Source organism: Ursus americanus, chromosome 8 (genome assembly GCF_024610735.1).
Source record: "Ursus americanus isolate L20-20 chromosome 8, mUrsAme1.1.p, whole genome shotgun sequence".
In the NCBI taxonomy this organism is placed as follows: domain Eukaryota; kingdom Metazoa; phylum Chordata; class Mammalia; order Carnivora; family Ursidae; genus Ursus; species Ursus americanus.
Window position 1 is genome coordinate 80,422,309 of NC_142134.1, and position 12,891 is coordinate 80,435,199.

The 12,891-nt window shown below is 61.8% G+C and overlaps 1 protein-coding gene across 5 annotated transcripts in view; it reads left to right on the plus strand.

Annotated features, from left to right (window-relative positions):
* SH3TC1 (SH3 domain and tetratricopeptide repeats 1) overlaps positions 1–9,828 on the plus strand; it is a 48,535-nt gene extending 38,707 nt beyond the window's left edge. For all 5 annotated transcript variants that reach the window (XM_045777070.2, XM_087864313.1, XM_045777071.2 and 2 more), the window contains 6 exons: positions 1,301–1,481; positions 2,420–2,570; positions 3,718–3,840; positions 4,513–4,663; positions 5,544–5,740; positions 8,721–9,828. In XM_045777070.2, coding sequence (XP_045633026.2) covers positions 1,301–1,481; positions 2,420–2,570; positions 3,718–3,840; positions 4,513–4,663; positions 5,544–5,740; positions 8,721–8,978 — 1,061 coding nt within the window. In that variant the 3' untranslated portion in view covers positions 8,979–9,828. The remainder of the gene's footprint in view (positions 1–1,300; positions 1,482–2,419; positions 2,571–3,717; positions 3,841–4,512; positions 4,664–5,543; positions 5,741–8,720) is intronic.
* The last annotated feature ends 3,063 nt before the right edge of the window (positions 9,829–12,891 follow it).

Sequence of the window (12,891 nt, forward strand, 5' to 3'; positions counted from 1 at the left end):
GACACCAAGGGTCGCTCTGCCTCCTCTCTGAGCTGGTTTGTAGTGTGCGTCTCCCTGGGTTTGCCTGTTGTATCAAGGTTGACCTTTGTTTGCATAAATGGTTCATCCTCTTCTGCGATCCTTTCATTTCTGTCGGGTTGGTGCTGGTGTCCCCTCTGCTACTGCTGATTCTGACCAATCACACCTTTCTTCTGCTCTGGCTACAGAGGACTCCGTTTGTCCATCTTCCCAAGCATCCGTCATTCGGCTTCATTCATTTTCTCTCTTGGCTTTTCTATTCTCGAGGTTACTATTTTATCTTGGCTCTTGAATCTTGTTCCTTCTGTTCCTTCTTTTGCTTGTTCTGGGTGTACTTACTTCCTCTTTTTTTTGTGCCTTAGGTAGAAATTTAAACTTTTTATCTGAAATTTGTCTTCTTTTTCCACGTAGGCATTTCCAGCTCTAAGTTTCCTCTAAACCCTGCTGTCCTGTAGGTGTGGGTACATGGTGCTTGTGTCTCCACTCGAAGTGCCTTCTTGTTCCCATTGTGATGTCTTCCGCGAGCCGCGGGCCGTTGGGAGCGTGTTCTTTGCACCCGCGTATTGGTGAATTTCCCGAACTTCCTTCCTGCTGATTTCTGGTCTTATTCCGTGCTTTGTGAGACGTCCGTCCCCTCACATGTACTGAGAGTTGCTCTGGGATTTGGTATGGGGACTGTCCCGGAGAGCAGGACGTGTGAGGTAGCATGGGTTACAGGGTTCTGACGGCCTGTGTCCTCGTTGATGTCTGGATCCGTCTAGTGGGGAAAGCGCTTGACCCTTCTCAGCCCCCTGGTTCAGGTGAGGCAAGTAAGGCTGGGCGTGGAGCCCGGCCTCGTGAAGGAGCTGGAAGCCGGGTCTGCATCCCAGCCCCATCGTGCACTGTGTGCTCCAGACTCGGGACTCGGCTTCAGACTCCACGTACCTGCCTGCAGCACGGGAAGCCAGTGCTCCCTGCCCGGTCAGCATGCTCTGAATGCCAGGAGGGATTTGGGGAAGCAGAGGCAGGCAGCCTGGTGTGGTGGGAGAGGCTGACCAGGAGCCCCAGGCCTGGGAATTATGGAAATGGTCAGCACCGTGTCTGTGACCAGCTCATCACGGTGCGCCCCTCAGCTGTGCAACCTTGAGCAGGTGGCCTAGCAGGTCTGGACTCGGTTTCCCCATCTCCCATGACCCCACCTGGAGGCACAGAAAAGGCAGACACACAGCAGGGGCCTTTGAGCCCTGCAAACGTGATTGCTGTGCCCGACGTTGGTGTCCCCCCACCCCGTCTCCCCGCGCAGGCCAGCTGCGAGCCGTCCAGCGGCTCTGTCACTTCTATAGCACCGTCATGCGCAGCGAGGCCCAGTGTGTCGTCTACCACGAGTTCCAGCTCTCGCTGGCCCGCAGGGTGGCCGACAAGGTGCTGGAGGGGCAGCTCCTGGGGACCATCAGCCAGCTCTACCTGTCACTGGGCACCGAGCGGTGAGGACACCAGCCCTGATCCCGGGGCAGCCTCTCCTCCGGGACCGTTTCACCCCTAGTGTCAGACAGCTCTGAGCCAGCAGGCCCGGGGGTCATCCTGACCGGGGCTCGAGGCTCCCAGGACAGGTGTCCTCCGCCCACATACCTCCCGACCTCCTGGTGGAGGCAGCCTGTGTATTTCTGGGCCGTTCTTCCTGTCCTGGTGGCTTTTGAAGCTGGCCTCTGCCTGCCCTGAGTCTCCTCCGGCCAGCCCAGCTCTGGGCCAGGCATCCTGTCCCCAGCTGTCCCCTCCGATGTAAGGACAGTGGCCACGTGAACCTGAAGGATTGTCATCGACCAAGAGGTAGCTGTTTGGCCCACCTGCTTCCCCGGGCAGAGTTTCAGGGTCACCTGTCCATGGTGACAGATCAGATGGGGCAACAGACGGCCCAGGAAGATCACTGATTACCCCTCCCCCAGCTGGGGACTCACTGAGGGGCAGGGAAGGATGCACCCCGTAGCCTTGGGCCTCAGTTTCACAGCAGGACTAAGGGACGGTGACCTTGAGCAATGTGTCTCAAACTGGGGTCCCCGGATCAGCAGCACCCACATCACCTGGGAGCCTCCTGGGAATGCACGTTCTCAGCACCCCTCCCCCCCCCGACCTGCTGAGTCCGAAGCTCTGGGAGCAGGGCCGTACAGTCACACCCGAGTTCGAGAGCCACTGGCCTAGGTGATCTCTGAATCTCTGCCCAGCGCGGGTGTTCCCTGCTGTGGCTGGAGGGGTCGCATGCCCGTGTCTGGGGAGTGGGGGCAGAGACAGGGTGGCCCCCTCCTCCCTGTTCCCTCCAGACAGCCTCCTTCAGTTTTGCCCGAGGCGTGGGAGTCACCGGACGGGCACTGGGAAGAGCCCGCTGGGGGGGGGGGGGTGCTGGCTGACTGTCCGGCTCTCATCGCAGGGCCTACAAGTCCGCCCTGGACTACACCAAGCGCAGTCTGGGGATCTTCATCGACCTGCAGGAGAAGGAGAAGGAGGCGCACGCCTGGCTGCAGGCCGGGAGGATCTACTACATCCTCCGGCAGAACGAGCTGGTGGATCTGTACATCCAGGTGCGAGGGCGGGGCGCGCGTGCACACCCCCCCCCCGGTGCTCGCTCCCCCATCCCCAGACCGCCGCGGGCATCTGCTGCCTCCGACCCCCACTGCCCGGCGTCTTCCACAACAATCCCGGACCCCGGGGCCAGAGGCCTGTGCCGCTCTCCGTGCCCACCACTGTGTTGGTACACAGCAGGTGCTCAATAAATGTGCAGATGATGTGTTCGCTTGACTGACACACGGAAGAACTTGCTTCAGCAGCGCATGGCCTGTCTCCTTAAAAACACATTCATCTCAGGAGCTCCATTTCCAGTTGCATCCCCAACATAACATGATTTGGAGTAAATTGAGAGACTCGTGAGGCTCATGAGTGTTTCCATTTTTGAGCACCTGCTGTGTACTTCCCTGGGCCAGGGGCTGAGCATCCCAGATGGGGAGCTGATGGCTGAGAGGGGGCAGGCAATTCTGACCATGCTGACTCGGGGCTGCGGGCAGGGGCGTGGTGTGCAGACAGGAGCCACCAGGAGGGTGAGCAGAGGCTGCTCTGAGTAGCAGGGTGAGTGGGGCCACCTGGGAGGAGGGGCTCCCGGCAGAAGGGTTCTCGGGCAAAGACCAGAGGTGCATGGGAGCGCGGCAGGTTCTGGCTTGCCCGCGGGGGCTGGTCCACTCTCGTCCACTCCTGGTGTTAGCTGAGCACCTGTTAGGCGCCAGGCATCTTGCTGGATGCAGCCGAGAAGCGACAGTCTTAGCCGCTCAGTGGGAGAGAGGGGCAGGGTGCTGGCGGGTGTTGCCAAGGGCCACGGAGGGAAAGTAGAAGGGAAGCCAGAGGAGAGAATGCCAGGGTCTGGGAGCGGCCGGCGGGACTCCGAGGCCCCCTCTGAGCTCGGTCCCAGACTCCTCAGCAGCCCACACCTGCCGACTCCCGGGGCCCCTGCTGGATGGGGCTCCCCTGGGACGTAGTGGAAGCTGATGTCCCCAGCTGCACAGGGACTGGAACCAGGCCAGTCCCTGCTGAGGGACGGAGGTGTGGGACAGGAAACACACACCCAGTGCTCATGTTGTGCGTCCTCAGGGCAGGCTCGAGGCTCTGGGGGCGGCTGGGAAGGCTGTGAGCTCCCTCCAGAGCACTGTGGGTCTCATGAGAGTTTCTGCACGCCCACAGGTGGCGCAGAATGCGGCCCTGTACACGGGGGACCCCAATCTGGGGCTGGAGCTGTTTGAGGCGGCTGGGGACATCTTCTTCAACGGGACCTGGGAGCGGGAGAAAGCCGTGTCCTTCTACCGGGTGAGCTGGGTGATGAGGGTGGGCCTCAGGGGTGGGGGCACAGGAGTGGGGCTCAGAGGCCTCCCACCTGGACGAGGGCCACCCCATGCACTTGCTTTGTTTCTGGGTGGTTTTGCCTGGGGTGATCTTGACCCTCACCCCCAACCTGGGAGGGACAGAGGAAGGAGGGACCGTTTGAGAGACAGAAGACCTCAAACAGCTTCGGTCTTGCAGATGAGAAAGTGGAGGCTCAGAGGGGCACAGGACAGGGACAGTACGTCAGTGGGGGGACCGGCACCAGGGCCCAGGACTGCAGGACCCTCCCAAAGAGGCCAGCTTCTCCCCGCCTGCCCAGTTCGCGGAGCGCAGCCCTGCCCTGGGGTACAGAGAAACACGTATTTTTAGAGCTCGGAGGGGTGTTGGACCCTCCTGCTTGGGCTCTCATCGCCCGGGGGATGGGGACCTGGTCTGAGGTTACTGAGATGGGCCGCAGGTCACACCCAGCTTGCTCACGGCCCAGTGGCCCTGGGGCTATCAGGGCCTCTCCAAGCTGACCTTCCTCTCGGGGGCCAGAGCTGAATAAAGACACAGCGGGAAAATGGGGTGGAACCTCCCTGCATGTCTGGGGCTCTGGCGGGTCCTGGGCTGGGCGGCCGCTGCAGGTGAAGCCTGACCTGCCTGCCCGTGTGGCAGGACCGGGCACTGCCGCTGGCCGTGACCACGGGGAACCAGGAGGCCGAGCTGCGTCTGTGCAACAAGCTGGTGGCACTGCTGGCTGGACTGGAGTCGCTGCACGAAGGCCTGGAGTTCGCCCACGTGGCCCTGGCGCTCAGCATCACCCGGGGTGAGCCCTGTACCCTGCCCCAGCGGGGCCTCCGCTTCCAAAAGCTACGGGGTGGGCAAGGAAGGGGACAGCCCGGGATGCCCGTGGGGCTGCTGGGAGCTGCTGGGGGCCACTGTCACCCCTGCCGGGGGGCAGGGCTAAGCAGGCCCCAAATCCACCCCAGGGGATGGTTCGGGCCTCTCAGGACATGTCCCACTCGCTGCGTAGCTGGGCTTTCCTTGTGGGCTCTGTGGCGTCCTCCCCCTGTCTGCCGGTTGACCGAGAGGCTGGCCGGTGTGCCTTGCATTCTGGACTCCCCGGGCTTCTCTCTAGTCCCTGCATACATGCCGTGCCATATCAGTGTCCGTCACCACACTCAGCCAGCCCGTGTTCTCTGGTGGGCGGATCCCGGTCCCCTCAGTGCCGGGCACCCTCTGTCCCAGCACCCCAGAGAGAGGCACACAGTCGGTGCGCAGCAGGGTCTGTGTGCAGACCCACAGTGCTCGGTTGGAAAGGGGAGGGACCTGAAGACAGTGGGGTCTGGCCACGCCCCAAGGGTGGGCGGAGGGCGGGCTGCTAATACACCAGGAAGGGTCCCTGTCATGTCTGCAGATTGGCTGGAGTCCCAGTGCTTGCGTTGCACAGACTGTCTGACTTTGGGGCCTGCGTCACCCCCTCCAGGCGGCCATGTGCAGGCACAGAGCTGGGACATCTACCTTTCTGACATGGACAGGGAGCAAGCAATATTAGGCCCACTGTGCAGATGGGAAAACTGAGTCTTGGGACCAGAAGTGACCGGCTGGAGCTTTGAGATGGTGTGGGCATGGGGCTGCAGCTGGCCTGTGCCCCCCCAACCCCCGCAGCTGTAACCTCACTCACACCCCCTTCCCTGTGTCCCTAGGAGACCGGCTGAATGAGCGAGTGGCCTACCACCGGCTGGCCGCCCTGCACCAGCAGCTGGGCCACGGCGAGCTGGCGGAGCACTTCTACCTCAAGGCTCTGTCGCTCTGTAGCTCGCCCCTGCAGTTCGATGAGGAGACCCTGTACTACGTGAAAGTGTACCTGGTGCTTGGCGACATCATCTTCTACGACCTGAAGGTGGGTGGGGGCAGGAGGGGGGCAGGGCTCGGGGCACTTGGGGCCCACTTGTCGTGGGATCGCACGCAGAACCCCCGGCCGGAGCCCCGCCCTCCCCCAGCCTGGTCCCGCAACTCCCCGGAGCCCTAGGCCGGGCCGTGAGGAGAAGGCACGGTCAGCAGACATGGTCCCAGCTCCCACACAGGCCAGCCCTGCCCTCCAGAGCTCAGCGTCCCCGGGGAGGCTGACGTGTGAGCAGACATGGGTCTCCATGGGGTGAAAACAAACAGAAAGGCATGTAGTCAGGGGAGCTTCCTGGAGGATGTAACTGCAAAACTGAGTTTTAGCAAATCAAGTGAGAGTTAGCCCCCCAAAGTAGGAGGGGGACAAGGATATCCCGGGGCTGGGGGAGGAGTCACCACTGTCCCGAGACCCACATTGTAAGGTGCTGCCCAAATGCTGGCACCTCCTCCAGGAAGCCTGCCCCTGTGGGTAGAGTGATTCCTTCCTGGAATCCCAAGTCACAGAGAGGGAAACGGGCTCGGGATGGGGTGCGACCTGCCCGGGGTTTGTAGCAAGGACACCACTGCAGCAGCCTGGCTTAGTTCCCGCCCTGTCGGAGCTGGAGGAGCCGGAGCTGGGGCCTCTCTCCCATCTGCTCCCAGCCCCACAGTGGACACAGACCAGAGCCTGGAGATGTCTCCATCGCTCGCCTATGCGGGCAGATGCCCCCATCGCCCCACCCTGGGTATAGCATTGCGCTGCACAGCGTACCTGCTCCGTGTTGGCTGAAGGGGGGGGGGCGCTCCAGCCTCACCTCCCCCGAATGGCATCTAGGAGCTGGAGGGGGCCACTGGAAGACCCCCACCCAGTTGGTGGCCCACAACTCCCTGCCTGGGGCAGCCTTGGCTGTGCACTAGTGACACCTGGTGGTTAGAGGTGGTCACTGCGGCCCCCTGCTATGTCAGAGCCAGACAGTTTTTGGGGGAGCCTGTGGGCAGTGATGGGTACTGCGACTTAACCTCACTGAATTCCAGTCTCTGTGATCCAGGCTCTGTGTGATCCAGGCTCAGTGCCATCCAGGCTCTGTGTGATCCAGGCCCAGGGCATCCAGGCTCAGCGCCATCCAGGCTCTGTGTGATCCAGGCTCAGTGCCATTCAGGCTCTGTCTGATCCAGTCTCAGTGCCATCCAGGCTCTGTGTGATCCAGGCTCTGTGTGATCCAGTCTCAGTGCCATCCAGGCTTAGTGCCATCCAGGCTCTGTGCGATCCAGGTTCAGTGCCATCCAGGCTCTGTGTGATCTAGGCTCAGTGCCATCCAGGCTCTGTGTGATCCAGGCTCTGTGTGATCTAGGCTCTGTGCCATCCAGGCTCTGTGTGATCTAGGCTCAGTGCCATCCAGGCTCTGTGTGATCCAGGCTCAGTGCCATCCAGGCCCAGTGCCATCCAGGCTCAGTGCCATCCAGGCTCTGTGTGATCCAGGTTCTGCAATCCAGGCTGTATGTGACCCGGCTTCTGTGTGATGCCAGCTCTGTGTGGTTGGCTCTTCACATGCTTTACTGTTCTAGAGGAGTGGTGCCCCACAGGACAGGGCAGAGACTGGGGCCGGGCGTGGCCAGTTAATCAGAGTATGATTGGGAGCAGCATGGTAGGGATCCAGGTCCTGGGACCCTGGAACCCATGCTCTCTGACTCAGTGACCCTGCATGCTCCCGGTCTGTATCTGCTGTCCCAAGCTAGGCTCCGGGCTTGGCCCTCCCCCATTTAGGGGCCACGGAGGCTGGTGTCGGGCAGGACTGTGGCCCACCTCAGCTGCACTCCTTATGCCCAGAGCCCTAGGTCATCTGTGACATGAGCTCCTGACCCCTGGGCCATCTGAGGATGGGGCCACATAGAACTTAGAACCCCAAGTTCTGTGTGATTGATTACTAAGCAGCTCTGCACAAGAAGGGGAAACTGAGGCTGGGGGGTGAACAAACTTGTACAAGACGGGAGTCAGGGAGCTGGGCCCAAAGGTACCTGACCTGATGCCCAGGCTCTGGGGACAGGGCCTTATCTCTCCGTGGTCTCACGGGGCAGGAAGGAAGGGTCCCCGGGCCCAGGAGGTTGGGTCAGGGGGCTGCACAGCTGTGCCAGGAGCACCGTCAGCACACGTTGTCATTCACCAGGAGGTCTTGGAATTCCATTAGGGGCCATGAGCCGACTTCATCCCCTCGGGCACATGCCCAGGAGGGAGAGAGGCTCCTTCGTGCCCCCCATATGGACAGGCGTGCACACACGTAACACAGATTCACACCACCCCCCAACCACCCACTGTGGCCAGTTGCTTAGTTGGGATGTCCCCTCCTCCTGGAAGCCTCCCATTCCACCTCGGGCTGGCTCAGGTGTCAGCTGGGGCTCCCACAGCCTGCTGGTCACCCCTGTGGTCAACGTGGGCCCCAGAATCAGCTGTGCTCCAGCCTCGCATGGGGTCCGGTGCCCAGTAGGGGCTCGGGAGTGTGTGTTGAACTGCTATGCGTATCTGCTTTTATTTTTTCCCGAATCCTTGCTCTGTGTGGGGCAGTGAGGAGCCAGGGCTGCCGACTTTGGGCTTGTCCTCTGTTTCGGGAGCTGTCTCGAGCACCGGAGGGAAGGCCGGGTCTGGGTTTTATTTTATTTTTTTATTTTATCTTTTTTAAAAGATTTTATTTATTTATTTATTTATTTATTTATTTATTTATTTGACAGAGAGCACACGTAGGCAGAATGACAGGCAGAGAGAGAGGGAGAAGCAGGCTCTCCGTTAAGCGGGGAGCCTGAGGTGGGACTCGATCCCAGGACCCTGGGATCATGATCTGAGCCGTAGGCAGCTGCTCAAGGGACTGAGCCACCCAGGCGCCCCCAGGTGTGGGTTTTAGAGTGCTCCCTCGGGAGGAGCTGGGTGGACAGCACGGGGAGGCCGGGCACGGGTTCACAAGCCCCTGCCCACACCCCGACTTTGCCTGACGCCCTCTCTCCATCAGGACCCCTTCGACGCGGCCGGCTACTACCAGCTGGCGCTGGCGGCGGCTGTGGACCTGGGCAACAAGAAGGCCCAGATGAAGATCTACGCGCGCCTGGCCACCATCTACCACAACTTCCTCCTGGACCGCGAGAAGTCCCTCTTCTTCTACCAGAAGGCCAGGACCTTTGCCACCGAGCTCAACATCCGCAGGGTCAACCTGGTCCCGGAGCGGGGCTGGGGGCGGGCGCCCTGGCTGGCCCCTGGCGCCCTGCCCTGAGGACCCCTGTCCCCACGGGAGTGGGCTCCCCGCCTCTCCTAGTGTCTCTGCGAGGCTCAGTTTCTGAGAAACGGAGACACGGAGGTGGGGGCACATAGCAATACGTGATCTCGCAGGAGCCCACAAGGCCCCTCCCCTGCTCTGCCTCCAGGGGCGTGTCCAGGGACTGGGCCCCGTCCCCGGGGACCCGCCCTGCTGCTGCACCTCGTCCAGTGCGATGAGCTGGAAGGACTGACCTGGGCCAGGCCCCCTGCTGGCCCCTCAGATCCCAGTTCCCCCAAGTCAAAGTGAAGACAGTGGCGGGATTCCCTGGGCATCTTCTCTTTGCCGGTGCCCTTGCTGTGTGTCCGGCTTGAGCTCTGCCTCTGGTCCTCAAACTGACCTCACCGGGCTTGCGCGGTTGGGACTGTTCCTGTCTCCATTTCCAGTGGAGGGGATGGAGGCACAGAGAGGGTCGGTGCCTGGCCCACTGTCACACAGCAGGTTGTACCACCTGCCTGCCTGCCTCAAGGGATGCGTCTGCCATCCGACCCAAGGGCGGGTCCAAGAAGAGGGTGTTAGCATGTCAGCGTCCCTCCCAAGGGCAACAGAAACAGGGCTAGGGAGGGTGGCCCAGTGTCCCCGACCTGAGTGGCCTCTGGCCCAGCCCCGTGCGGGCTCTGCTGCTGAGCGTGTTTAAGGCTCATCTGGGCCTCCAGGCGCCAGGAATCCTCCATTTACAGGCAGGGAAACAGGCTCATCTCCCGGCTGGCTCTCACCCACTCGGTATTCTTTCAGTCTCCTCTTTTTCTTTAATTTATTTTGTTAAATAAGGTGAAATTCACGTAAAATTAACCATTTAGGTGGACAATTCGGTGGCGTTTTGTGTATTCACAGTGACGTGCAGCCGCTCCTCCCCTGGTTGGAAAACATCTTCATCTCCCCGTGGAAACCTGTGCCCCGAAAAGGTCACTTCCCGTTCCCCCTTCTCTAAGACCCTCCTTTAGCAGAAGGGGAAACTGAGGCCGCCAGAGGGACTGGCCGTTGGAGTAGAGCTCTGGGTTTGGCTCTGTGCCCAGGAGAGGCGGCAGACCCTGGGAACGGGTCCAGGGAATCTCCACCAGCCTGCCTGCCCCTGGAGTTTCGGGGAGACCCCAGTCCCTGCTGGTCTCGGAGGTGGCCTGCAGGCCCCATCCAGTCTGCTCCCGCCAGGGGGCAGCAGAGAGCCTTCCAGAAGCTGGAGCAGAGAGGCTGCCAGCGGAACCTTCCAACCTTGACCCCAAATTGCCTTCTCACGGGTGTGGAAAGCGGGAGGAGGCCGCGCTGTAATTGAAAACAGGACGCCCTGCTGACCCGCGCTGGTGCAGCGGGCAGCGGCCGGCACAGTAACCCCAGCACAGATCTCCGAGGTCACTGACCGCTGGGCAGCCCCTGGGCCTGGGCCTGCGCTTGCAGCCACCCCACAACAGGTGGGACCCGCCGGCTGGGTCACTTGGGGCCCACCACCTGCCTGAGAACCCACGCCTTCCCTGACCTTCCTTGAGCTGTTGCCCCCACCCCTCCTATCCAGGGTCCCAGCCCCCTACCCCTACCCACCAGGACCCCAAGGCCCCAGGGCGGCAGACCTGGTGGTCCCAAGGGAGCTTTGGTTGTCCAACCCCTCTGTTCCCATCCCAGCCCCCACTTAGAAGCTGGGGATTTGGGGTGAGTTCATTTCTCTGAGCCCCAGTTTGGTCAAAGCTAAAATGAGGCTGCTGACCCTGGTGTGGGGAGTCGAGTGAGGATTCGCGGAGCAGAGGGCTCCGAGCCAGATCCAGGGCTGAGAGTCGCCTGGTTGGTTTTCACGACACTTAATACTGCGGGACGAGCGCCAACAACCACAGGCTATGGAACTCTGAACCGAGGGCTGAGTCATCTGGTCAAGTTTCTCAGCTTCTCAGACCCTCAGTCTCTTCATCTGTAACCAGAAACAAACCCTACCTCAGGGACCTGAGAAGAAAGAGCAAAATCACGCCAGGCACAGAGGGGCTCGCAGAACTGGGTAGCTGATCCCTTCTTGTCGGTGGAGGCAAGGAAGGGGTGGGCAGAGCCCCAGGCAGCAGCCCCCCGAGCCCTCTGTCAGCAGAGTGAGTGCGGAATGGGTCTGTGCCTGGCACTTCTGCACTGAATGGCGCCCCGTGCAGGAGCCCCGCTGCCCCCCCTTGGAACAAGGCGTCCCCACTGGGTCTGTCGGATGACAGGCCATGCAGGGTCACCGGGCCCCTCCCATGCGCCCGCTGAGCCGTGTGGGATGAGGGGGGTAGAAATGGCCCCTCCAGGACGAGCCCCTGGGCTGAGGATAAAATCACTCCTTGCCAGGCGTCCCTGGAGACTCTCCCACCCACTTCCCCAAACAGAGAAGGAAAGCGACCTGCCCACGGTCACACAGCCCCACTTCCTAAGTTCAAGGTGCTGGAGCTCCTCCCCAGCATGGTGTCTCCGCCCTCCTTAGAGACCACGTCTCTCTCTGCACCGGCTTCATCTGAGCGACAATGTCCACCCAAGTCCAGGTTGGCCCCCAGTTTTGGACGAGGAAACACTGAGCGAGGGATGGTGACTGTCCCAAGGATGCACGGTGTCTGTCCTCATCACCACCGTGCAGCGACAGCAGCCCCATGGCCTCCAAACGAAGGGTGGGCAGGGGTGCCGAAGGTGGGTGTACCCGCTGCGAAGCTGGACTCTCTCCCGGCCCGGCCTCTCGGCCCACCTCAGAGAGAGCGGGACGCCCCGTCCCCAGGGGGCCTCCCTCCCTTGTGAAGGGAAAGGTCTGTTTAGGCGGCCCTGAGGGTCTGTGGGGACCAAGAAGGTGCCCCTTGGACTCCATCCTGTGCATTATCCATCCTGTGTTTTCGGGGACTCGGCCTGTGCTTCCTGGGCCCCCAGGGCCTGGCCTGGGCAGGGGGCTGCTGGCCACTGGCTGCATGGCTGGGGAACCTGTCTGCCGGCCACAGGCTGGGCTCTGTGCAGTCCGGGCTCTGCCTCTCTCTCACCCTGTGTGACCTGGAGCGCCCCACAAAGACCCCCCCCTCCTGTGCCAGCGGGCCTTGTCCCCTGGTATGTGGAGGGCATAAGGAGGGGTCCTGAGCCGGCTGTCGGGGACACTCACAGCACCCATGACGCACCAGCGTTTTAACAACCCGGGGCTTACTAAGGTCACCAGGTTGACGTGGAAATGACAGACCCCTGTGCACCTGCACACTGGCCACGCCCTCCGGGCTCTGCTAGTGTGTGAGGCCTTGGGGTGCGGCCCCCGTCCCAGGAGGTAAGGAGGGACGGGGAGAGGGAAGGCCAGGCGGCATGAGCCTAGGCTCTCACCCACCCTCCCGCACAGCTGCGGGTCCTCCTTCCCAGCAGAGGGCAATCCCTTGGCCGGGCCTGCAGCCCTGGGCACCGCGAGCTCTGCAGAGCATTCCCTCCCTGGGGCAGCTGTCTCTAACTGCAGGCACGACCCTTGTCTGTCCTCTGCTGGGCTCCCCAGGCCGGCGCTCACCTCCAGCCAGAACCAAAAGCATTTCACAACCTCTGTGGCTTTGGGCGGTATTTACACAGCATCCTGGGAAGAGGGAACGTGGGGCTGGGGGTGTCTCCGGGAAACAGGGCGTCCCCTCCAGAACACACAGGGTGGGCTCTGCGTCTGTGACGGCTCTGGTGTGCCTGTCTGCAGGGTGGGGGGACCTCTCTGGGGACCTATCAATTTGGGGAGGTGGTGAGGCTAGGGAAGGACAGGGCTGGGTTTCCAGAGAAGTCCAAGGGAGGGATATGCAGCTGCGTCAGGCTCGGGAATGGGCCCCACCCCTGGCGGAGGACGGCGGAGGTGGCAGATCCCGCACCAGGCCTGGCCAGGCCGGGAGCAGGCCCCTCTCCTCACATTCTACCCCGCCCCCGCCCCTGCCCC